This window comes from Rattus norvegicus, chromosome 5 (genome assembly GCF_036323735.1).
Source record: "Rattus norvegicus strain BN/NHsdMcwi chromosome 5, GRCr8, whole genome shotgun sequence".
Lineage (NCBI taxonomy): Eukaryota > Metazoa > Chordata > Mammalia > Rodentia > Muridae > Rattus > Rattus norvegicus.
In genome coordinates, this window is record NC_086023.1 from 162,774,628 (window position 1) to 162,799,110 (window position 24,483).

General features: G+C 37.6%; 2 protein-coding genes across 4 annotated transcripts in view; both read left to right on the forward strand.

Moving 5' to 3' along the window:
- Window positions 1-24,483, forward strand: part of LOC103692519 (60S ribosomal protein L9 pseudogene) — a 1,198,372-nt gene that overhangs the window by 1,159,882 nt on the left and 14,007 nt on the right. The gene's annotated exons all lie outside the window — the stretch shown is intronic.
- Window positions 1,806-22,526, forward strand: Zfp34 (zinc finger protein 34). 3 transcript variants are annotated; one of them, XM_063288642.1, is made up of 5 exons: window positions 1,806-1,959; window positions 2,970-3,062; window positions 8,087-8,195; window positions 18,927-19,053; window positions 19,919-22,526. In XM_063288642.1, exons 3-5 carry the CDS (start codon window positions 8,166-8,168, stop codon window positions 21,160-21,162), a joined length of 1,401 nt encoding a protein of 466 aa, XP_063144712.1. In that variant the 5' UTR covers window positions 1,806-1,959; window positions 2,970-3,062; window positions 8,087-8,165; the 3' UTR covers window positions 21,163-22,526. The 3 variants fall into 3 exon arrangements, with proteins under 3 accessions (XP_063144712.1, XP_063144714.1, XP_038967264.1); XM_063288644.1 differs by having other exon boundaries at window positions 1,812-3,062; XM_039111336.2 differs by lacking the exons at window positions 1,806-1,959; window positions 2,970-3,062; window positions 8,087-8,195 and adding an exon at window positions 16,765-18,724.

The window sequence follows — 24,483 nt, forward strand, 5'->3', positions numbered from 1 at the left end:
TAAGGCTGCTATGAACATAGTGGAGCACGTGTCTTTTTTATATGTTGGGGCATTTTTTGGGTATATGCCTAAGAGAGGTATAGCTGGGTCCTCAGGTAGTTCAATGTCCAATTTTCTGAGGAACATCCAGACTGATTTCCAGAATGGTTGTACCAGTCTGCAATCCCACCAACAGTGGAGGAGTGTTCCTCTTTCTCCACATCCTCGCCAGCATTTGCTGTTACCTGAGTTTTTGATCTTAGCCATTCTCACTGGTGTGAGGTGAAATCTCAGGGTTGTTTTGATTTGCATTTCCCTTATGACTAAAGATGTTGAACATTGTAGAAGTAATTTTTTTGTGTGCCAGCCTTTTGTAGGAAAGAATAAAACTTACCACAATGGAAAACATGTAGCTCTACCCTCTCGCATGTGTCCAGGGGCTCAGAACCCTGTAATTTAAGGACAGACACCTGAGTCTGTGGTTGTGTTTCTGAGCTCTCTCTCCCATGCTTAGCTGGAATCCATATTAACTTGCCATAGTCATCACAACAGTTTTTGAATGTCAGGATTCTCCTGAGAATCCTAGAACTCATTATAATCATGAAAAGTGTTGATTTCTTAGCTATATTCTCTAAAGAGACTTGGGTAATTTTGGAGTCTCCTTTCCCCAGCATATGCAGATGTGGATGGGTGTACATCATGAATTATAGACATCAATCTAGAAACTATCTATGAATAAATGGCTAATAATGCAGTATGTATTGTAGTTCAATTTCTATCTTCCTTTTCATTTTTTCCTTTTTGAAAAAATCTAGACAGTTTTGCAAAGGAGTTTCTCTTTTTCACCTCACCCTTCAAGAAATAAATAAATAATATTGTGCCTTAACCTAACATCATTTTAATTCTTCATTTTCTTTGATTGAGGCATCCAGCTCCTCAAACTTTTCTTCAAGTCTGATAATCTGTCTTCCAGAGCTTCTCTATGCGTTATTGTTATTCTTCCTACTGCGTTCTCCATTCAGGGTCTTATTTTTGGTGTTTCTCAAGTCCTATTGAATTTAATTTTCATATCCTATGTTGCTGTCCTCACTTCCTTCAGGCATCTGCTATTATTTTCTTGCCCACGAATCATTTTGTTCTTGTCCTCTTTGAGGTCATTTCCCAGGTTTACAATCTTTGACTCTGGGTATTCAATTCATTATCTTGGACATCTTGTAAATCACCTTCATTAGGAAGCTCATGTAAGGTTTGTGGTTTTACCCAGGGGCATTTTAATTTCGTTTCAGTTTGGGGGGGGGGTATTTGCTCTGAACATCATAATTCAGAGGGATTGCTATCTTTTGTGTATCTTAAGCCCAGCGCACTAGACTCACAATGTGAGCTGTTAGGCAGACGACCTTGGATGTAAATGGGTCAGAACCCAGGCGCAGTGTCCTACTACACCCACTTCTGGTCTAGAAGGGCAGCAAGCTTGATGCGAAGCTGTGCAGAGTAGGTCCTGCGCTCCTGATAGCTGCAGTTGTGTGGAAGGCAGCCTGCAACAGAGTTGGGGGAGTGGTTCCTGATCGGGAGGACGTGCACACCTGCCTGATCGGATGAGATTAAGAAAAAGACAAAATAAAAACAAAGGAAAAATCAAGGAAGCAAGGACAGAAAAATCCAAACCGATCAAAAAATATGTATGAAGAATTAGGAGGGGAAATAATTAAAATGTTCCGAAGTAGGTGTGTTTAGAAGAATTATGTAACAGGAAGCTGCTGAATGTTGGGCGGGTCCAGCAGGAGTTGCTCCCAGGAACCCGCGGAAGTGACAGGAAGTTCCGCCCTCCCGCCTTTCTCCATGTGTCTTGGCTTCCTCGCGTTCCGGAAGTCCTGGTGGGTGACTAGGCCTGAGTCCTCCAGGTACCTGAAAACTTCCTTAAGCTGCAGTTGCTGTGCCGGCCTCCTAGGACATTCATCAGCTGGTCCTGTTACCTGCCAGGTCAGAGGAGCTGCTGCGACCGGGAAACAGGCAGGAGCGGAGCAGCGCTGTGGAGCGGGGGTGCATTTTCTTAGCATTGTCAGGAAGTTTGAGATCTGTGAATTGGGGTTTTAGGTGATGGCTTTAATTAATTTTGTGGTCGCCAGAATATTTTTCTAAAAGAACCTCCTAGATCCTTGGCCGCATCTGTAGTTTGTACAGCAGGGTTTTCTTTCAAAAGCTTTAGTAAAGTTCTTCGAGTTCAAATTCATGGATGCTTTCTTAACTCCCCTGTTCCTCCGTTTGCCGTTCCATTTCCCTTTCTCTAGCGGACCGAATAGGTATTCCAAGAGAGCTTTGTAGATCTTTGACATATGAGGAACCAGTGCAGATTTGATTGAATTAGAAAATCTTTGTTATAAAGCCGTTTCATATGGCTGTAAATTTTAACATTTCCTAAGTTATACTCTCCATTAATTTTACACTGAGGCTGTGATGTAAACACAGCATTCAGAAGTGTGTCTTTATAGGCTTCATAGGTATTTTTATAAGTGGAAAACTTACTGTAGATTGAGACAGAATTAGACAGCACCTTTTGAATTACCCACTTAAGTTAAATGTCCTCTTGACATAAAAAGCTCTCTGACCATGCACATTCATGGTTTGTTGAATCGTGCAATGTTCATTCACTTCTTGCAGGTGTGGGAATGCTTAGACCCTGCACTCGGCTTTTTTTCAGAGCCCTCTTGTTGGAGGAGTTCAACAGTCTGGATTTTGTGGGCCACAATAGTTTTCTTGCAGTGTTACTTGCTCCTCCTCAGTGCTGCTTGGAAAAGAACTGTGCATGAATGTTAACTGTGTGACTACCTGTTACATCTCATAGGGAAAACTGAAATCCTCAGAGAAAAGAGGCATTTTCATGATATCTTCTCTTTCCTTCATACTTATCCTTTTGCTACTTGTTCACATCTTTCATGTTTGTCTCATGAAAAGTTCCAAGTTATTTCTGAACAATATTTTCCCATTTTCAGATCTCTATATGCTCAGCCAATCTCCATAATTGTAAATCAAAACTAAGAGCCCTGGACAGTAAAGGCCAAAGAGACTTCTAACAAAGGATTCAGGTATCACCACATAATACACTGTCAGTTTTTATGTCACCAATTTATGCTGCAGAATTTCTTCTTCCTGATCTGAAATCCAAGATTAACAAATAACACTCTTTATTGTGAAGAAATATGTTTTCATCTATTCTGACTTCTACAAGGATTTTATTGTGAACTCCTTTGAAGATTATTCGAATAAATTTTGTTCTTTTTGTGATTGTATTCCTTAGGATTTTTAGTTTGGAAGGTTTTGCTGGCCTCGTGAGTAGCTATGTGTCGTTCACATTGTTCTCCATTGATTGTGTGGGTTAGAGATTTACTGTGTTCATGAGGAATCATTCCTAGTTTTCAGGTACTCATTCGTTCTTCACAAGAAAAGTTTTATTTCCTATGACCGCGTGAAAAATATATGTAGTATTCTTTTGTGCATGTTTTATTCACTTTATTGTCTACGTATGATTTTAAGTAAAAAACATGTCTTAATGAGTAACGACATTCAACTATACCTTTACTACTGTAAATACTAGTAGCTACTTTTCTGAATTCAACACTATAGTTACCAATTATTTTCGCTCAGGGCCTGAACAATATTATTGCATGCTCTGATTTTAAACTATGGATAAATATTTTTACTGGTAGGCTAGAATGCTATGTTCTTAAGAGTCCCAGAGTCTCAGCTTGGGGATTTAGCTCAGTGGTGAGTGCTTGCCTAGCAAGCTCAAGGGCCTGGATTCAGTCCCACGCCCCGAAAAAAAGAAAAGAGAAGAAAAAGAATCCCAGTGCCGGAACACTTCACACTGCTATTTGAGTTTATCTACTTTAAAAAGACTGGGGTGAAACAAGTGTCAGTAAACTTTGACTGAAAGGCTCAAAAGTACAGAATTATGTCTTTTCAGAATCAGATGTGTATTTGAGGAAAAGTCAGTTCCAAGGGTTAAAGTTGAAGCCCTAGTGTTGATGATGACTTCATGATGGAAGGATGCAAAACCATGGGCTGTCCTTCCCATCCTAGAATGAGCTCTTGCTCTGTCTCCATGAAATGGAAAATGTACTTTTCCTGTTTTACACATAGACAAAATAGTTCCATGACACACATTCATTTTCTGTATTCACTATTGTTGGAGCTAAAGCCCAGCGCCTATCACTGGACCAGGAATTTATGATCTATTGCTGTTAGAAATGAAAACCATGCTCAGCCTGTGTCACAGGCACAAATCATAAAGTAACATGCTTTGCAAAAATTCCCTGATTACTCCATGGAAATTCATGGATTCCTATGCCCACCTTTTATTACCCACTCAATGCTGTCCTCAAATGCCCAGGGCATCAAGTCTTACATATTTTAAATTTATGACAGCATTATATTTTTCCCTGCATCTCCATTTTCTGTGGTATATAAATTCCTGTTGTCAGTAACTTTGCTATCATATAAAGTAGGTATTAGGGTCTTTTTAAAATGCATATTACAATTGTTAGAATATTTAGAGAGAAACAACCTTGTATTTGCACTGTCTGTTTTCTTTGCTATTGTTGGTATTCAGAGCTCTTAGAGTTTACTTTAATCTGTTGTCTAAGTCCCCTAGTACTTGCATTTTTAGGGGAACGGCTTTTGCACATGAAGTGCCCTAGTGCACTTCCACAGTTAGCCTGTCTTCATTCTCTGTGCCATCTCTTGTTATTCATGTTTTTATTATATCCTTGTGTTTCATGTATGTTCTGAGGCAGGTTTTGGATGGGTATCCACCTTGTCATATATTCATAACTCCATCTTCCATGGTAATGACCGTGTGTGTTCCCACACCTCCACTTCCTCCATCTTTTTCAGCCTTACCTGTTCCCCCAGTGCATGCTGTTTACTCAGCACTCTCTGAACTGGCATCTTCCATTTACCAACCACATGTGTCTGACTTCGCCTGAAAGCATCACCGTGCTGTGGTGTACACAGAACGATATAAATGATTTCCTAGTATTACAGATAGCCAGTGTGTCAGGTATAAATTCACTTTTGGGACTGTGGATCTTTAGAGTGACTTTTGACAGCTTCCAGTGTCATGTGTGCATTTCCTTATTAGGCTGACTGTTCAAATCAGTAAAGTTTCTGTTACCTACTTGTCCTTTTACACTGGCTGTCATCCACTCTCAGAGAGGTTGGTGTTTCAGCACAAGGGTCAGCACCTAGGGAGAGCCATTGGTGACTCTTATAGCCAGGAGCCTACAGAGCCCTTGTTAGCAGTTTGTGTGCTAAACCAGCATATCCAAGATCCTTTTAGAGATTGAGTGGTCTTCTTACTTCTCAGGTCATTGTTTAGGAACGTATAAACAAAATGATAGTTTCTTGTATGTTTTCCATAGATTATCAAATGAATTATTAGATTGGTGCATTCTCTTGGGATATTTGTAGCTCCTGAGTTGAAGAATTCTATTTCTTGTAATTTGAGAAAGCTTGCATTCCTCATATACTCATTTGAACATTGAAAATATTGTAAATCTTACTTGCCCTTTGTATGCACTGCTGTTGTGTGAAAGGTTAGTGTGCAGGCTGTGCACACTAGTGTGGATGACAGTACCACATTCCCTTCCTTGTCTCTTTCTCTTTTTAAGAATTATTTATTAATTATTATGTATAAGTACACTATTGCTATCTTCAAACACAGCGGAAGAGAGCCTCAGATCTCATTACGGAAGGTTGTGAGCCACAATGTGGCTGCTGGAATTGAATTCAGGACCTCTGGTAGAGCAGTCAGTGCTCTTTACCACTGAGCCATCTCTCCAGCCCCCTGTTTATCTTCTGAGTAGAGTAGAATAATGACAGCTGTCTTCGTTTTTGTAAAGGTAGGTTTTGGCTGCTGGTTATTATCTTCATTAGTCTGAGGGATCCTCCTTCTCTTCCACATTCTTTAGAACTTTCTTCGTGATCCACTGTGATATTTTGCATTTGGGTCTTTGTAGATTTATTGACATGGTTGAGAGCCTTCTCTCACTGATTGTATGTAGCTTGTGCCGTGGGTTGTGTGGTTTGTTCTGGTTGAAACTGTCTTGCATATCTGTCATGAAATCAAGTCCAGTTCACTGTTTGCAGCAATTAGAGAGAAACTTTTTTCAATGTACACTGGAGCTCCTGGACTGCTATTATTTTCTTTGTACATATTTTTATGTTCATTTGCTTTTGGATCCAAGTAAAGTCAGCTTTGCTTGATGACTGTACCACATCCCCTTTCTTTCTGTATTCTGTAATATTCACTCTGCAAGATTATTGTGGGATTTTCTAAAGAATTCAGTGCTGCATCTGTTTACTCCTCAGACAGTGTTAGAAGGAACACGGAGGACCTGGGTTTCTGCACTTGATTATTGCTTGGCCTAGTATTATGACATAGAAAGTTTACTTTTTTACTTGTTCCTTAGGAAATTATTATTTTCTTCATCAATTCTTATTAATTATATACGATTTTCCTGACACTCCATCATCTGCTTTTTTCCAGTGTCAGTCTAATCTTCTGAGGCAGGGGCATTGAAATAGACTATTCATATATCCATCAAATGCCAGGATATCTGACATGGTAGACATAAGTTCAATGTCATACATTAAAAACACTGAATATTTGCTGAATCCAGGGTCCTGAAAACTTTGCATACTAATAGTATCTCAATATTAAGGTTGAATTCTTATGTTTTTATCTATACATAAACATATGTATGTGTATTTGCATGTATGTGTATGTATATGTATTGGTATATATGCCAGAAGACACATGTCACACATTCTTCAACCTACAAGAGTGTTTGCCAGAAAGGAAATCCTTAACAGCAAGGCTCCAAGAGTCTCACTCTATTCATATTTATTACTGATTTGGAACCTGAGAACTGCCTGAGACAATGACACGATGCAGATATATGCATGCTCAGGAAGATTTTCCAACAGTGATATTATATTAGCAGATTTGGTATAATGAGGGAATCATTCCAAGAGCATACCCTGAAATGGTTCATCTTATCCCTGTGTATATGTATATTCGCTGGCAGCCATCAGTGAGTTCTACAATGCCTCCTTCTTGATCTTGTTTTGACATTGTCTAGAACCCTTGTTCTTAAGCCTTGAGTTATGACCTCTTTGTGGTCCATTGACACATTCACAGGGGTTATCAAAGACTAACCATTATAAAACCCATATTTTTTATGGTCTTGGGAACTGATACACCACTCCTGTTATCAATCTGCATGTGGGTCTGAAACATGTAGATAAAGCAACTTTTGAATTTCTGGAACTATAATAAGGGTTTACCACACCATTAGAAAAGTGGAGAACAAATGGCTTAAAGTTTCAGAATAGTAAATTTTAGTTGAAGACATTTCTGGCTTTAATCATAATACTGTACATAGTAATGCATTCATGGAGATGTCAAGGGATCAAGATCAATGCATAATAATGTGTCACGGGCATTAGGAAACAGGGCCATATTGAAAGGAAAAGAAAGTTGGAAATAGAAGTTTTATGTTATGAACTATTGAAAGCCTTCGTAGATGCTGATGAAAATGGCTGTAACTAAATAAGATGACAACTTATTCTTTTGTAGAACCCATGATATTTGGCAGATAGAATCTTTGTACTTCAAGACTATAGGATACACAGGGAAAATAGATATACTGTATCTGCTTGGTAAAAAGAAGTCAAACTTCACCAAAGTGTCAGATATTGTATTTGAGTGTGATGGCTAATGCAACATCATTCAAATCTAGGTCATCAATCAGGGTAGCCATTAGCCATTTATCCTTGACTCTAGACCCAGGGAGATAAGTTCTCAGTAATAACCCTGAGTAATCGTGTTTTACTGCAGGTGTTCATGTGCTCTGTGTTTGTGCCTGGTGCCTGCTGATGTTGAAATAGACCTCAGATTATACTCATATTCCCTACACACTAAATATATGACTCCATGCTCACATTTCTGTAGAAATGTTGACAAGATTCTTCATATTTTGTTTTTAATATTCTTTTATGTGGTTTAGCATTGTCTGTAACTAAGTTTTTTTTTTTTTTTTAATTTCAGCTTTGTAGTTTTCAAACCTGGTTGTGAAATTTCAAGAAAACTTCCAATATTTGAATCTGTGAGAAGAACAACAAAAAGGATGAGTGTGGCTCTGGGAAACACTCTACAGGTCAGTGTACTGCGCACATTTCTTTGAAAAATCTTTTTATTCAACCATTTAATAATTTTATTATCTCTATCTTGTAATATTATCTGAAGGACTTATTTTCTATAAACTTCAGTTTCTTCTGGGATAACAAAAATTTAATGTTTAGGTCTTTCACTTTTACAAAACCATTAATCTTTTACTGAGGTTTCTACTGTGAGGATGTACTATTTTCAAGGATTGAAGACATGCAGATCTCAAAGAGAATCTATTGTTAATGATTCTCAAAAACTATATCGATGCCTAATTTGTACATTAGATGGATTTGTGTGCTATTATATTAGTGTTGAAGGAAGGTCCCATGCGTCACATAAGTTACATTTCAGAGATGGTCAAGGCTCCAGACAAAAGCTTATTAATGTGGATATGGAATTATGTGGAGTCTGATATCACTGAGAAATATATGGAAGAGAAGAATTTGGAGAAGGACAAAATCATAAGGGATTCACTGTCTTGAACCCCAGTAGTAAATATATTAGCTCCTTAGAGTCATAGGTGATAGAGGAATGTACATTTCTTTTTTGCATGCAAATGAAGAATTCAGTATGCAATTTTTTTTGGAGTTTTATGTCAAATAATGATTATGGGTGTGTTTAGACATGAAATCTGTGTCTTCCAAGAAACATTCCAAGAGACATTCCAAGAGACATACTGCCCATTGTGGTGCTGTGTGGTAAATTCTCAATGTAGAAATTGTTGTTTCCCTCTGTCTTTTGTTGCACAGTTAGAAGTAGTGTATGTCCTGTATTCTCCACATTTCTATTTCTTCACATGGAATATATTAGTAAATATTTTCTGGGGCAGATAGACTTGGTATTGTGTATGATCTATACATTTTCAATCCTAAATAAACGTCCTTTCTAACTTGTTTACTTTAGAAGGAAGAATGCTTTATCTACTCTTTGTTTCCTGTTCTACCAAACTCTGTGTCACATAGGGACATAATGAAGGGTTGTGATGATGTTTCTATATTTCTTTATTTATTGGTTATTGTCTTTATTTACATTCTAAATGTTCTCCCAATTCCCAGTTCCCTATCCCCTTCTTCTATGGGGATGCTACCCCACTCTCAAATCTATTCCTCATTGACTGCCCTAGCATCCTCCTATGCTGGGACTTCCAGCCTCTTCATGGGCCTCCTCTCCTCTTGATGCCAGATAAGAAAATCTTCTGCTACATATGCTGCTGGTGACTTGGGTCGCTCCATGTGTACACTTTGGTTGCTAGTTTAGTCTCTGGGAGCTCTGGGGATCTGGTTAGTGGATACTGTTGTTCTACCTATAGGGTTGCAATCCCCTTCATCTATTTCAGTCCTTCAGCTATCTCTTCCATTGGGGTCTCCCTGCTCTGTTCAATGGTCAGCTGTGAGCAACTGGTCAAACTCTGCTATGGCCTCTCGGTGGATACCTGTTCCAACTTCCTGACAGCAAGGGATTCTTGGCATCAGCAATATTGTTTGGATTTGATATCTAGAGATAGGATGGATCCCTAGGTGGGTAGTCTCGGGATGCCCTTGAGTCTCTGTTCCATTCTTTGTCCTTGCTTTTTATTTAGATAAGAACCATTCTGGGTTAAAATTTTGAGATGGGTAGTTGACCGCATCCTTGACCTGTGAGCTGTGCCTATCCAGTGGATATGGTTACTACAGGTTCTCTCTCCCGTTTTTTACTTTTTCAACTAGTATCATCCCTATTGTGTCCTGGTAACTTCTTGCTTACCAGGTATCTGTATTTCCTAAAGGCTATTTCCAGTTTCCCATTGTTCACTGCTATACACATCTGTTAACTATCCTACCCTCTATACATCTCCCCTGTCTCCTCCCACACCTGGTCCTACCCTCTGTTTTTCCTTACCCTCCTCTGTCCCTCCTAGGTCCCTCCTTCCTTTGCCCTTGTGTGATTTTCTTTTATTCCTTTTAACTGGGACTGAAGCATGGTTTGGGCAGAGGCATGCATGGTTTGCGCTTCCTGTTCAGCTTCATATGGGCTGTTAGTTTTATCATGGGTATTCACAACTTTTGGTCTAATATGCAATCATCACTGAGTTCATACCATGTGTTTTTGGATGAATGGTTACCTCACTCAGGATGATATTTTCTCATTCCATCCATTTGCCTTCTAAGCTCATGATGTTCTCATTCTTAATAACTGAGTTGTATTCTATTGTGTAAATGAACCACATTTCCTGTATCCATTCCACCTCAGAGGGACATCTAGATTGTTTACAGCTTCTGCTTATGAAAAATGTGGCTGCTATGAGCATAGAACATTTATCTTTCCTATATGTTGGACCATCTTTTAGGCATATGCCCAGGAGCAGAATAGCTGGATACTCAGGTAGAATTATGTCCACATTTCTGAGGAACCACCATACTTTTTCAGAGTGGTTGTAGCAGCTTACCGTTGCATCAGCAATGGAGGAGTGTTCCCCTTTGTCCATATCCTAGGAATCATATGCTTCTCCTGAGTTTTTGATCCTAGCCATTCTGTCTCCTGTGAGGTGGAATCTCAGATTTGTTAATTTGTGTTTCCCTTTTGATTAAGGATTTTTTTCTTTCTTTCTTTATTAATTTGAGTATTTCTTATTTACATTTCGATTGTTATTCCCTTTCCCGGTTTCCAGGCCAACATCCCCCTAGCCCCTCCCCTTCCCCTTCTATGTGGGTGTTCCCCTCCCCATCCTCCCCTGCATTACCGCCCTCCCCCCAACAATCACGTTCACTGGGGGTTCAGTCTTAGCAGGACCAAGGGCTTCCCCTTCCACTGGTGCTCTTACTAGGATATTCATTGCTACCTATGAGGTCAGAGTCCAGGGTCAGTCCATGTATATTCTTTGGGTAGTCGCTTAGTCCCTGAAAGCTCTGGTTGGTTGGCATTGTTGTTCATATGGAGTTTTGAACCCCTTCAAGCTCTTCCAGTCTTTTCTCTGACTCCTTCAACGGGGGTCCCGTTCTCAGTTCAGTGGTTTGCTGCTGGCATTTGCCTATGTATTTGCTGTATTCTTGCTGTGTCTCTCAGGAGAGATCTACATCTGGTTCCTGCCAGCCTGGACTTCTCTGCTTCATCCATCTTGTCTAATTGGGTGGCTGTATATGTATGGACCACATGTGGGGCAGGCTCTGAATGGGTGTTCCTTCTGCCTCTGTTTTAATCTTTGTCTCCCTATTCCCTGCCAAGGGTATTCTTGTTCCCCTTTTAAAGAAGGAGTGAAGCATTTGCATTTTTATCATCTGTCTTGAGTTTCATGTGTTCTGTGCATCTAGGGCAATTCAAGCATTTGGGCTAATAGCCACTTATCAATGAGTGCATACCATGTGTGTTTTTCTGTGATTTGGTTACCTCACTCAGGATGATATTTTCTAGTTCCTTCCATTTGCCTATGATTTTCATAAAGTCATTGTTTTTATAGCTGAGTAATCTTCCATTGTATAGATGTACCACATTTTCTGTATCCATTACTCTGTTGAAGGGTATCTGGGTTCTTTCCAGCTTCTGGCTATTATAAATAAGGCTGCTATGAACATAGTGGAGCACGTGTCTTTGCTATATGTTGGGGCATCTTTTGGATATATGCCCAAGAGAGGTATAGCTGGGTCCTCAGGTAGTTCAATGTCCATTTTTCTGAGGAACCTCCAGACTGATTTCCAGAATGGTTGTACCAGTCTGCAATCCCACCAAAAATGGAGGAGTGTTCCTCTTTCTCCACATCCTCGCCAGTATTTGCTGTCACCTGAGTGTTTGATCTTAGCCATTCTCACTGGTGTGAGATGAAATCTCAGGGTTGTTTTGATTTGCATTTCCCTTATGACTAAAGGTGTTGAACATTTCTTTAGGTGTTTCTCAGGCATTCAGCATTCCTGAGCTGTGAATTCATTGTTTAGCTCTGAACCCTATTTTTTAGTAGGGTTATTTGTCTACTTGCAGTCTAACTTCTTGAGTTCTTTTTATATTTTTGATATAAGCCCTCTTTATCTGTTGTAGGATTGGTAAAGATCTTTTCCCAATCTGTTGGTTGCCGTTTTGTCCTAACCACAGTGTCCTTTGCCTTACAGAAGCTTTGCTGTTTTATGAGATCCCATTTGTCGATTCTTGATCTTAGAGCATAAGCCATTGGTGTTTTGTTCAGGAAATTTTCTCCAGTGCCCATGTGTTCGAGATGCTTCCCTAGTTTTTCTTCTATTAGTTTGAGTGTATCTGGTTTGATGTGGAGGTCTTTGATCCACTTGGACTTAAGCTTTGTACAGGGTGATAAGCATGGATCGATCTGCATTCTTCTACATGTTGACCTCCAGTTGAACCAGCACCATTTGCTTAAAATGCTATTTTCCATTGGATGGTTTTGGCTCCTTTGTCAAAAATCAAGTAACCATAGGTGTGTGGGTTCATTTGTGGGTCTTCAATTCTATTCCATTGGTCTGTCTGTCTCTGTACCAATACCATACAGTTTTTATCACTATTGCTCTGTAATACTGCTTGAATTCAGGGATAGAGATTCCCGCTGAAGTCCTGTTATTGTTGAGGATAGTTTGAGCTATCCTGGGTTTTTTGTTTTTCCAGATGAATTTTCAAATTGTTCTGTCTAAGTCTCTGAAGAATTGGATTGGTGTTTTGATGGGGATTGCAATGAATCCGTACATCGCTTTTGGTAAAATGGCCATTTTTAATATATTAATCCTGCCAATCCATAAGCATGGGAGATCTTTCCATCTTCTGAGGTCTTCAATTTCTTTCTTCAGAAGCTTGAAGTTATTATTGTACAGATCTTTTACTTGCTTGGTTAAAGTCAAACTGAGGTACTTTATATTATTTGGGTCTATTATGAAGGGTGTTGTTTCCCTAATTTCTTTCTCGGCTTGTTTCTCTTTTGTGTAGAGGAAGGCTACTGATTATCTGTTCCTGATTTAACTTCGGTACCTGGTATCTGTCTAGGAAATTGTCCATTTCCTGCAGATTTTCACGTTTTGTTGAATATAGGCTTTTACAGTACGATCTGATGATTTTTTGATTTTCCTCTGATTCTGAAGCTATGTCTCCCTTTTCATTTCTGATTTTGTTAATTTGCACACACTCTCTGTGACCTCTCGTCTGTCTGGCTAAGGGTTTATCTATCTTGTTGATTTTCTCAAAGAACCAACTTTTGGTTCTGTTGATTCTTTCTATGGTCCTTTTTGTTTCTACTTGGTTGATTTCAGCTCTGAGTTTGATTATTTCCTGCCTTCTACTCCTCCAGTGTGTACTTGCTCCTTTTTGTTCTAGAGCTTTTAGGTGTGCTGTCAAGCTGTTGACATATGCTCTTTCCTGTTTCTTTCTGCAGGCACTCAGAGCTATGAGTTTTCCTCTTAGCACAGCTTTCATTGTGTCCCATAAGTTTGGGTATGTTGTACCTTCATTTTCATAAAATTTTAAGAAGTCTTCAATTTCTTTCTTTATTTCTTCCTTGACCAGGTTATCGTTGAGTAGAGCATTGTTCAACTTCCATGTATATGTGGGCTTTGCTCCCTTATTGTTATTGAAGACCAGCTTTAGGCCGTGGTAGTCTGATAGCACGCATGGGATTATTTCTATCTTTCTGTATCTGAGGCCTGTTTTTTGACCAATTATATGGTCTATTTTGGAGAAAGTACCATGAGGATCTGAGAAGAATGTATATCCTTTTGCTTTAGGATAGAATGTTCTATAAATATCTGTTAAGTCCATTTGGTTCATGACTTCTCTTAGTCTGTCTACGTCTCTGTTTAATTTCTGTTTCCATCAGCTGTCCATTGATGAGAGTGGGGTGTTGAAATCTCCTACTATTATTGTGTGAGGTGCAAGGTGTGTTTTGAGCTTTAGTAAGGTTTCTTTTATGTGTGTAGGTGCCCTTGTATTTGGGGCATAGATATTTAGGATTGAGAGTTCATCTTGGTGTATTTTTCCTTTGATGAATATGAAGTGTCCTTCCTTATCTTTTTTGATGACTTTTAGTTCAAAATTGATTTTATTCGATATTAGAATGGCTACTCCAGCTTGCTTCTTCAGACCATTTGTTTGGAAAGTTGTTTTCCAGTCTTTCACTCTGAGGTAGTGTCTGTCTTTGTCTCTGAGGTGAGTTTCCTGTAGGCAACAGAATGTTGGGTCCTCATTGCATATCCAGTTTGTTAATCTATGTCTTTTTATTGGGGAGTTGAGGCCATTGATGTTGAGAGATATTAAGGAATAGTGATTATTGCTTCCTGTTATATTCATATTTGGATATGAGGTTATGTTTGTGTGGTTTTCTTCCCTTTGTTTTATTGCCAAGTCGATTAGTTTTTTGCTTTTTCTCAGGTATAGCTTGCCTCCTTATGTTGGGCTTTACCATTTATTATCCTTTGTAGCGCTGGATTTGTAGAAAGATATTGTGTAAATTTGGTTTTGTCATGGAATGTCTTGCTTTCTCCTCTATGTTAATTGAGAGTTTTGCAGGATACAGTAACCTGGGCTGGCATTTGTGTTCTCTTAGGGTCTATATGATATCTGTCCAGGATCTTCTGGCTTTCATAGTCTCTGGCGAAAAGTCTGGTGTGATTCTGCTAAGTCTGCCTTTATATGTTACTTGACATTTTTCCCTTATTGCTTTTAATATTTTCTTTATATTTTGCATTTGGTATTTTGACTATTATGTGACGGGAGGAGTTTCTTTTCTGGTCCAATCTATTTGGAGTCCTGTAGGCTTCTTGTATGCTTATGGGTATCTCTTTTTTTAGGTTAGGGAAGTTTTCTTCTATGATTTTGTTGAAGATATTTACTGGTCCTTTGAGCTGGGAGTCTTCACTCTCTTCTATACCTGCTATTGTTAGGTTTGATCTTCTCATTGAGTCCTGGATTTCCTGTATGTTTTGGACCAGTAGCTTTTTCCGTTTTACATTATCTTTGACAGTTGTGTCGATGATTTCTGTGGAATCTTCTGCTCCTGAGATTCTCTCTTCTATCTCCTGTATTCTGTTGGTGATACTTGTATCTACGGCTCCTTGTCTCTTCCTTTGGTTTTCTATATCCAGCGTTGTTTCCCTGTGTTCTTTCTTGTTTGCTTCTATTTCCATTTTTAATTCCTTCAACTGTTTGATTGTGTTATCCTGGAATTCTTTCAGGGATTTTTGCGATTCCTCTCTGTAGGCTTCTAGTTGTTTATTTATGCTTTCCTGCGTTTCTCTAAGGGAATTCTTCATTTCTTTCTTGAAGTCCTCCAGCATCATGATCAACTATGGTTTTAAATATAGATCTTGCTTTTCTGGTGGGTTTGGATATTCAGTGTTTTTTTGTTTATTGTTGGTGGGGAGTCCCATAATGACTTATTCTATTTCTTTAGGGATTTTGGAACTGTTTATATGGTTTATCTGATCCTTATTACTTTTGCTACATGGCATCTGTCTAGAAAATTATCCATTTCATCTAGATTTTCCAGTTTTGTAGAGTATAGGCTTGTGCTGTAGGATCTCATAATTTTTTGAATTTCTTCTGTTTCTCTTGTTATGTCTCTCTTTTCAATTCTGATTTCAATTTGGATACTGCCTCTGTGTCCTCTGGTTAGTCTGGCTCATTATATATCCATCTTGTTACTTTTCTCAAAGAAGCAACTCTTGGATTTGTTGATTCTTTGTATAGTTCTCTGTGTTTCTTCTGGATCAATTCTTTTCCCTGAATTTGATTACTTCCTGCAGGCTACTTCTCTTAGGTGTATTTGACACTCTCTGTTCTAGAACTATTAGATACACTGCTATACTGCTAGTGTATGATCTCACCAATTTCTTTACGGCGTCACTCAGAGCTCAGAATTTTTTTATTAGCAGTGTTTTTTTTATTAGATATATTTCTTTACTTACATTTCAAAATTTATTCCCTTTCCTGGTTTCCTGTCCATAAACCCCCAGCCCCCATATTGGTTGTCCCCCATCCATTCCCCTTACTGCACCCCCCCCCATATTCCTCTGCACTGGGGTTTCATCCTTGGCAGGAATAAGGGCTTCCACTTCCACTGGTACCCCAACAAGTCTATTTTCTGCTACATATGCAATTGGATGCCTGGGTCAGTCTATGTATATCCTTTTGATAGGAGTTTAGTCCCTGGAAGCTCTGGTTGGTTGACACTGTTGTTCTTATGGGGTTCTAAGCTTCTTCCAACTCTTTCAATACTTCTTCTAATTCTCCCCAAGCAGGTCCTGTTCTCAGTTCAGTGGTTTGCTGTTATCATTGACCTCTGTATTGGACATGCTCTGGATGGGTCTCTCAGGAGAGATCTATATCCTTTCCTTTCAGCATGCATTTTTTAGCTTCATCAATCTTATCTAGTTTTGGTGGCTGTGTATATATATATATATATATATATATATATATATATATATATATATATATATATATAGGCCACATGTGGGCCAGGCTCTGAATGGCCGTCCTTGAGTCGCTGTTGTAAACTTTGCTTCTATATCTGCCTCAGTGATTTTTTCCCCCTTTTGAGAAGAGTAGGAGCATCTGCATTTCAGTCATCCCTCTTTTTGAACTTCCTGTGGTCTATGGATTGCATCTTGGGTAATTTGAGCTTTGGGGATAATATCCACTTATCAATGAGTGTACACCAAGTGCATATTTCTGTGATTGGGTTACCTCACTCAAGAAGATATTTTCTAGTTCATTCTATTTGCCTATGAATTTCATGAAGTCATTGTTTTTGATAGTTGTGTAGTACTCGGTTGTATAGGTGTACCACATTTTCTGTATTCGTTCCTCTGTTGAAAGGCATCTGGGTTCTTTCCAGCATCTGGCTATTATTAATAAGGCTGCTATGAACACAGTGCAGCATGTGTGTTTGTTGTCTGATGGAGAATCTTTTGGGTATATGCCCAGGATAAATCTAGATGGGTCCTCAGGTAGTGGAATGTCCAATTTTCTGAGGAACTTCCAGACTGATTTCCAGAGTAGTTGTACCAGTTTGCAATTCCACCAACAATGGAAGAGTGTTCACCTTTCTCCACATCCTCACCAGCATCGTCTGTCACCTGACTTTCTGAGTTTTAGTCTTAGATATTCTGACTAGAGTGAGGTTGAATTTCAGGATTGTTTTGAATTTCATTTTGCTGATGACTAAGTATGTTGAACAATTTTTAGGTGCTTTTGGCCATTCATCAGCTGAGAATGTTTTGTTTAGCTATATTTTTTAATACAGATATTTGGCTCACTGTAATCTAACTTCTTTTTTTTTTTTTTTTTTTTTTCCGGAGCTGAGGATCGAACCCAGGGCCTTGCACTTGCTAGGCAAGCGCTCTACCGCTGAGCTAAATCCCCAACGCCTGTAATCTAACTTCTTAAGTTCTTTGTATATTTTGGATATTACTCCTGTATCAGACGTAGGATTAGTAAAGATCTTTTCCCAATCTGTTGGTTGCCATTTTGTCCTAATGACAGTGTCTTTTGCCTTACAGAACTTTGCAGTTTTATGAGGTCTCATTTGTTGATTCTTGATCTTAGAGCAAAAGCCATTGGTGTTTTGTTCAGGAAAATTTCCCGAGTGCCCCTATGTTTCCTACCCTTTCTTCTACTAGTTTGTGTGTATCTGGTTTGATATGTAGGTCCTTGATCCACTTGGACTTAAGCTTGTACAGGGGGATAAGAATGAATCAATTCACATTCTTGTATATGCTGTCCTCCAGTTGAACCAGCACCATATGTTGAAAATGCTATCTTTCTTCCATTTGATGGTTTTAGCTCCTTTGTCAAAGATCAAGTGACTATAGGTGTGTGGATTCATTTCTGGGTCTTCAATTCTGTTCCACTGATTTATCCGCCTGTCTTTGTACCAATACCATACAGTTTTTATGACTGTTGCTGTGGAATACTGCTTGAAATCAGGGATGGTGATTCCCCTAGAAGTTCTTTTATTGTTGAGTATAGTTTTCACTATCCTGCGTTTTTTTGTTATTCCAAATGAGTTTTTAAATTGTTCTTTCTATAAAGAATTGAGTATGAATTGTATTGAATCTGTAGATTGCTTTTGACAAAATGGCCATCTATACTATATTAATCCTGCCCATCATGAGCATGGGAGATCTTTCCATCTTCTGAGATCTTCCTCAATTTCTTTCTTCAGAGACTTGAAGTTCTTGTCATACAGATCTTTCACTTGCTTGGTCAAAGTCACACCAAGATATTTTGAACTTATATTTAATGTCTTTTTTTGTATAATATAAGTTGGTAATATTTGTCTGAAATTATACATATGTGTTATATATTCTTCTTGCCAGAATTCTTCAGCAGAGATTATTGGATTTTAAAGAAATGAATATAAATATCCATTTTGTAGTACCATGAGGTTGCAGTTAAACACGTTTCATAATAGAGGACTTTAAAATATATTATACAATCCAAACAGCACAAACAAATTCAAATGTACTGATGGTGGCAAATCATTCTTTTCCTGCTAATGTCTCAGAAAACCACAGAAAATTCATAAATTTGAGAGCCTTCATAAATGAGAGCATTATTGTAAGTCATTCTGCAGATTGTCTGTGGGAGAACAGCAGTTCATAACTTTAGACTCATATCCATGATACTTTGAGAAAATATTTGTCTTTCAATATTTTCCTTTCCTCATCTGTATTGAAAAGATTCTCTAATTCATTAGCGCTATTTTTTAATGTAGGAAAGCACTTTCGTAAAATAACAAATAGGCACTTTTCTATTACAGGGTTTCTTAACTTTCAAGGATGTGGTTCCAGAGTTCACACTAGAGGAATGGGAAAGTCTCAATTATGCTCAACGGGCACTGTACATGGATGTGGTTTTGGAGACGTACAACAATCTATTGTCTGTGGGTAAGAATGCACTTTTTGTAGAATTTCCGAGTCTTACTTTGAATTTTCCTACATCGTGTTTATGTAAACTCTCTGAAATGTCTGGAGAGCACTAGGATAAGGGAAGTTCCCCTTAGCATGGTAATGTTTCCATGGCATTTCCTTTACATTTCTGCGCTTTCTTTGGAGGAATAACCAGTGTTATATTCTCCAAGATCTTTCCAATATCTCTTATCTAGCTTTAAATGGAAACTTCTGAGTTAAAAAATATAATGTTCAGAAAAACGAATTGTATTTCTGGACATATATTAATTGGAGCACATTCATTTTATTATTACATTAATCTCTTTAGTTATGGTTTTTAATAATGCAAAATGTTTTATGGAGCTATAGAGCTGTTGGTTTGGAGAATTTTAATTTTGCCTATTTCTTTGCATTTTCTTATGTGGTCTCTGAGTATAGTACTCATACACCATGTTCTTTATCCTCAGTATAGGATTCATTTATGATTATGAATTTGTACCTGTATACAGCTATACAATGTTACTCTGAATCAAATTATAATAAAAAATTAGAGATAGGTTATTCAGAGACCTACTTTGTGTATTTTCAATATTGATTAATGACATATTTTTTCCTAGCTTCTGCAAGGTACAATTTTTAAGATAATATTTTGAAGCATATTATCATTCCTTTCGGTTGATATAGGTCAGAGTTGAGGCACTTCTGATGATCCAAGTAATGATTATGAAAAGAGTAAAACCAATTTTGAGAGCATAAATCCTTGAGATGTCTAGTTTACCAGATAATTCAGCAAACACCCATTATTAAAACTCTTTCTCTCCAGTGAAGTAACCCTTGTCCTAATTGCACTTTTATTTTTCAGAAAATCATCTGATAGGTGGAAAACATGGGAAGGTCTTGGAACAAGACACAGAGTGCATTGTCCATGAGCATGTGAATATCCAAGAGAAGTTTTGTAAATGGGAAGAAATTAGCATAGTGACTCTTGAATCCACCCAAAGTACACCTTATAAAACTCATCTCCGAGATCTCTCTGTTCAGTCCTCAAACCTAAAAAGACATAAAGCTGGGAAAATGAGAGAAGTTTACAAATATAAAGACTGTGTACAGTTTTCAAAAGAATATGCTATCATTGGTGTAAATTCTGGAATCCACATAGAGAACAAAGAACACAAAAATACAGAATTTGATAAGGATTTTGTCTATAAATGTAAACTGATGCCGAAACAAAGCAATAATGGTAAGAACCTTCACCAGTGTAGTGAGTGCAAGAAATGTTTCACCACAAAAGGGAATCTTCATTTGCATCAGAGAATTCATACAGGAGAGAAACCTTACAAATGCAGTGAATGTGACAAATGCTTTACTGAAAAAGGCACTCTGAAAACCCATATGAGAATTCATTCAGGAGAGAAACCTTACAAATGCGGTGAATGTGACAAATGCTTTACTGAAAAAGGCACTCTGAAAACCCATATGAGAATTCATTCAGGAGAGAAACCTTACAAATGCGGTGAATGTGACAAATGCTTTGGCCAAAAATTCTATCTTAGTATTCATCAGAGGATTCATACAGGAGATAAACCTTACAAATGCAGTGAATGTGACAAATGCTTTGGCCGACAATCCCATCTTAGTCGTCATCAGAGAGTTCATACAGGAGAGAAACCTTACAAATGCAGTGAATGTGGCAAATGCTTTACTGAAAAAGGCAATCTGAAAAACCATATGAGAATACATACAGGAGAGAAACCTTACAAATGCGATGAATGTGACAAATGCTTTGGCCACATTTCCTATCTTAGGCATCATCAGTGGATTCATACAGGAGATAAACCTTACAAATGCAGTGAATGTGACAAGTGCTTTGGGCGACAATCCTATCTTAGGCGTCATCAGAGGATTCATACAGGAGAGAAACCTTACAAATGCAGTGAATGTGACAAGTGCTTTACTGAAAAAGATAATCTGAAAAACCATATGAGAATTCATACAGGAGAGAAACCTTACAAATGCAATGAATGTGACAAATGCTTTCGCTACAGTGTTGATTTGAGAATTCATCAGAGAATTCATCCAGGAGAGAAACCGTTCAAGTGTGGTTAATATGACAAATGCTTTACCCAAAAATGCAATGTTCATGTACGTCAGAGACTTCGTACAGGAGGGAAACCTCACAAATGCAGTGAATGTGACATATGCTTTGGCCAACAGTCTCATCTTAGTGTTCATGAGAGAATTCATTTAGGAGAAAAATCTTTCAAATGCCCTGAATGTAACAAATGCTTTACCCACTAATTCTGAATTCATCAAAGAATTCATACCTGAGAGAAATCATGTAAGTGTACTGAATGTAACTAATCTTTTACTCACAAAATTACTCTGACATTTTTTCAGAGAATTCATCAGGAGAATAAACTTACAAATGTGTAACAAATATTTCACTCAGAAATGGCAGTCTTCATGTCCATCGGAGACTTCATATAGGAGAGGAACCTTACAAATGCAATGAATGTGACAAATGCTTTACCCAAATGTTTTACCCAAATGTTAGCTTAAGAAGGCATCAGAGATTTCATACTTGAAATAATACTTGCAAGTGTCATGTATACCAAAAATGCATTACATACAATGTCAGTCTGATAGATTACATACAGTAGAGAAACATTATAAATTTAGTCAATGAGACAACTCTTTACCAGCAAATATCGTCTTAAAATTCATTAGATAATACTTAAAGGAGAGAAAACTTTCAAATGTATTAGCGGTTTGAACCTTTTCTTTTGGCCTTTCTCTTAGAATTAACAGAATATGTACATGTGACAATCTGAAGAAATAGAATGTATTTGGAAATATCTTTGACTTCATTTCAGGTCAGAGAAAACATTTTAATTTTTTTGTCAGGAAAGTTTATCTTGCAAAAATTGAGGTTCTACACTAGAGAATTTGTATGATTATGAAAACTTCAGAAACCTTTATGCAGTGTTCAAATCTTAGCAAATGTCAACTATTTATGCTGAGAAAAACTCTAAAAATATGACAATGTAGAAAAGTTTACATTAAACATTTTTCTTGTTCACACTCAAATATTCCAAGATGAAGACTGTTGAGGAAGCCAGAATAGTAATAGTGTTGTGTAACACTTTCATGGCCACAGAAATTATCTATTTCAAAGGGATTTCACCCCTCAAAATATCTAATAAAACTGGCAGCATTCTGTATATTCAAGTGATCAAATTCAGATAAATTATACTTAAAAAGGTTTATTTGACAAACATATACAAAAACTACTTCTTCTTTATCCTATAAATATGTCTACAGATGTGAAGTCTCCTTTGACAATCCAGTATTTATAATTCTTATTAAATGATGATTTCATATTTGAGGATAACAACTGATTATGAGTCCTTGGGCTGTGTGGCCAACAACTTCTCCATTGTCCTGTAAATAAATGTGAGTGATTCATGAAATTTGATTTGGTTGTTTTCAGTTTACACTTGGGATCCTTAGATGAATATATGTTGCATCTTACTAGGAAATGTCTCTCATAAAATATATGCTAAAGTCATAAATATTTTCTCCAATCCTGTAACCTAAACCTTATAGTAGTGATTTTCAGTGGGTGGGTATCACAACTTTGGAGGCAGGAATGGCCCTGTCATAGGGGTTGCTTATGATCATAGAAAACAGACTTATGATGGTCTTAGCACTGAGAAATCATTCATTCAACTCCAAGTTAGTCTGCCCACATTAGAGTTATTTGAATTGTATGTCAGTATTTAGCATCAGAAAAGTTAGAAACACTATAAGAGATTATGATTTGTGTTAACTAAAGTACGAATGATTCTGTTCAATGTCCAGGTTTACTGACATAGCAGTACTAGGTTAAATTAAAAAGACTTGAAACAGAAAACATGTAGAAGCTTTCAGAGACTCAGCAATTAGTCTGCATTCTTCCCTGAATACAAGAAAATAAGAGAGAAAAGTCAACCAGAAAATAACTGAAAATATGACTTTATCATCTTCAAGTCCAGCCATCTAGACTGTGATGTGTCTCTGCATGTCTCTGAAGTCATTAATACCCCTTAATTTAACAAAACATTAACTTTCAGAACAATGCTACCCACTGTCACATATCACAGATCATTATGTTATCCTGTCCTGTTGTGCCTAAATATTCCACTGTACCAAAATGAAGGAATTAGATTTCCATTCTTAAATAATTTATAGAATTCTAGCATTTTACACATCTAAGATTGTACGTTCTGAAGAAAACACTATTAAGATATTCATCCTAATTTTAGAGTCTATTTATACAACCATCTTGAATCTGTAAATCTTTAAAGAAATATCCTTTGTATAGTACATGAGGCAGATGTTCATGCACAGTGTAGAAACCCAAACATCCTGGAAATACATTGGGAAGTAATGGAGAAAGATGAAAAAAATTCTACTCCAAGGTAAAGCACTATTTTAGAGTATTTATACAAAATTCAGGAAGGCTCAGAAACTTAGGATCTAAGACAAAATCGTATGTTACTATGAGCAAATTGATGTCTGTACATATTTAGTTCTACATTTAGGAAATAAGGATATTGTTCAACTTGTGAGAAATTAATGAGTATCGGAGTTTGCTGAAAGAGGACCTCATTGTTAGTACAATCTAACTACTACTAGAAGTAGTAGAGCCCTTGCTTTCAAATGATCATAGGTAATTTCTGTCAATTACTGTATCAGGGAGGGATGTTGAAGCTCACACACTAGGCAATTAATAGGTTTCTAGAATAGCCCTTAACACTCTGGAAATTGCAACCACTTGGAGAGTCTCTATTGATTTCAAGTTCAGATATTCAATATATCTAAGCTCACAGCTTGATGACTTAGAGATCATTATCCCAAATATGCAGAGATCTCCAGTGTCATGGAAAAATTTAAATTGTACACAGTGAAAATCCATGTTACCATTTACCCTCCCACATTATAATTGACTTCATGCTCAATCATTTATACACACACTTCTTGTCTATGGTACAGGAAGCATATTGTGAGGGTCGATAAAATAGGTCCAAGTACAATCATCATTGGAGTGGGGAGAAAGCACATGCAGCTTGAGAAATCTTGAAGTTTCTACTGAGATAGTAAAAAGGCTATTTACTTGCTAGTTTGATGATTTAGGAAGAGGTGCTAAATGCCAGAGAGTGTAGTTGCTGGCCTGTAAGGAACACAGGAGGCAGGTCATCTACAGTGGCACAGTAATTTAGACTTAGATTAGTAAACATTTATCATGACACAGCAACCCTAAATATCTCTTAAGACAATGCCTTATCCCATATCCCATAAGAAGAAGTCATATACTTATACTTAGCTAACACTTCCTTCTCTGATTCTTTGAGAAGAACCAACAAGAAAGAAGACCCCACCGAGGCT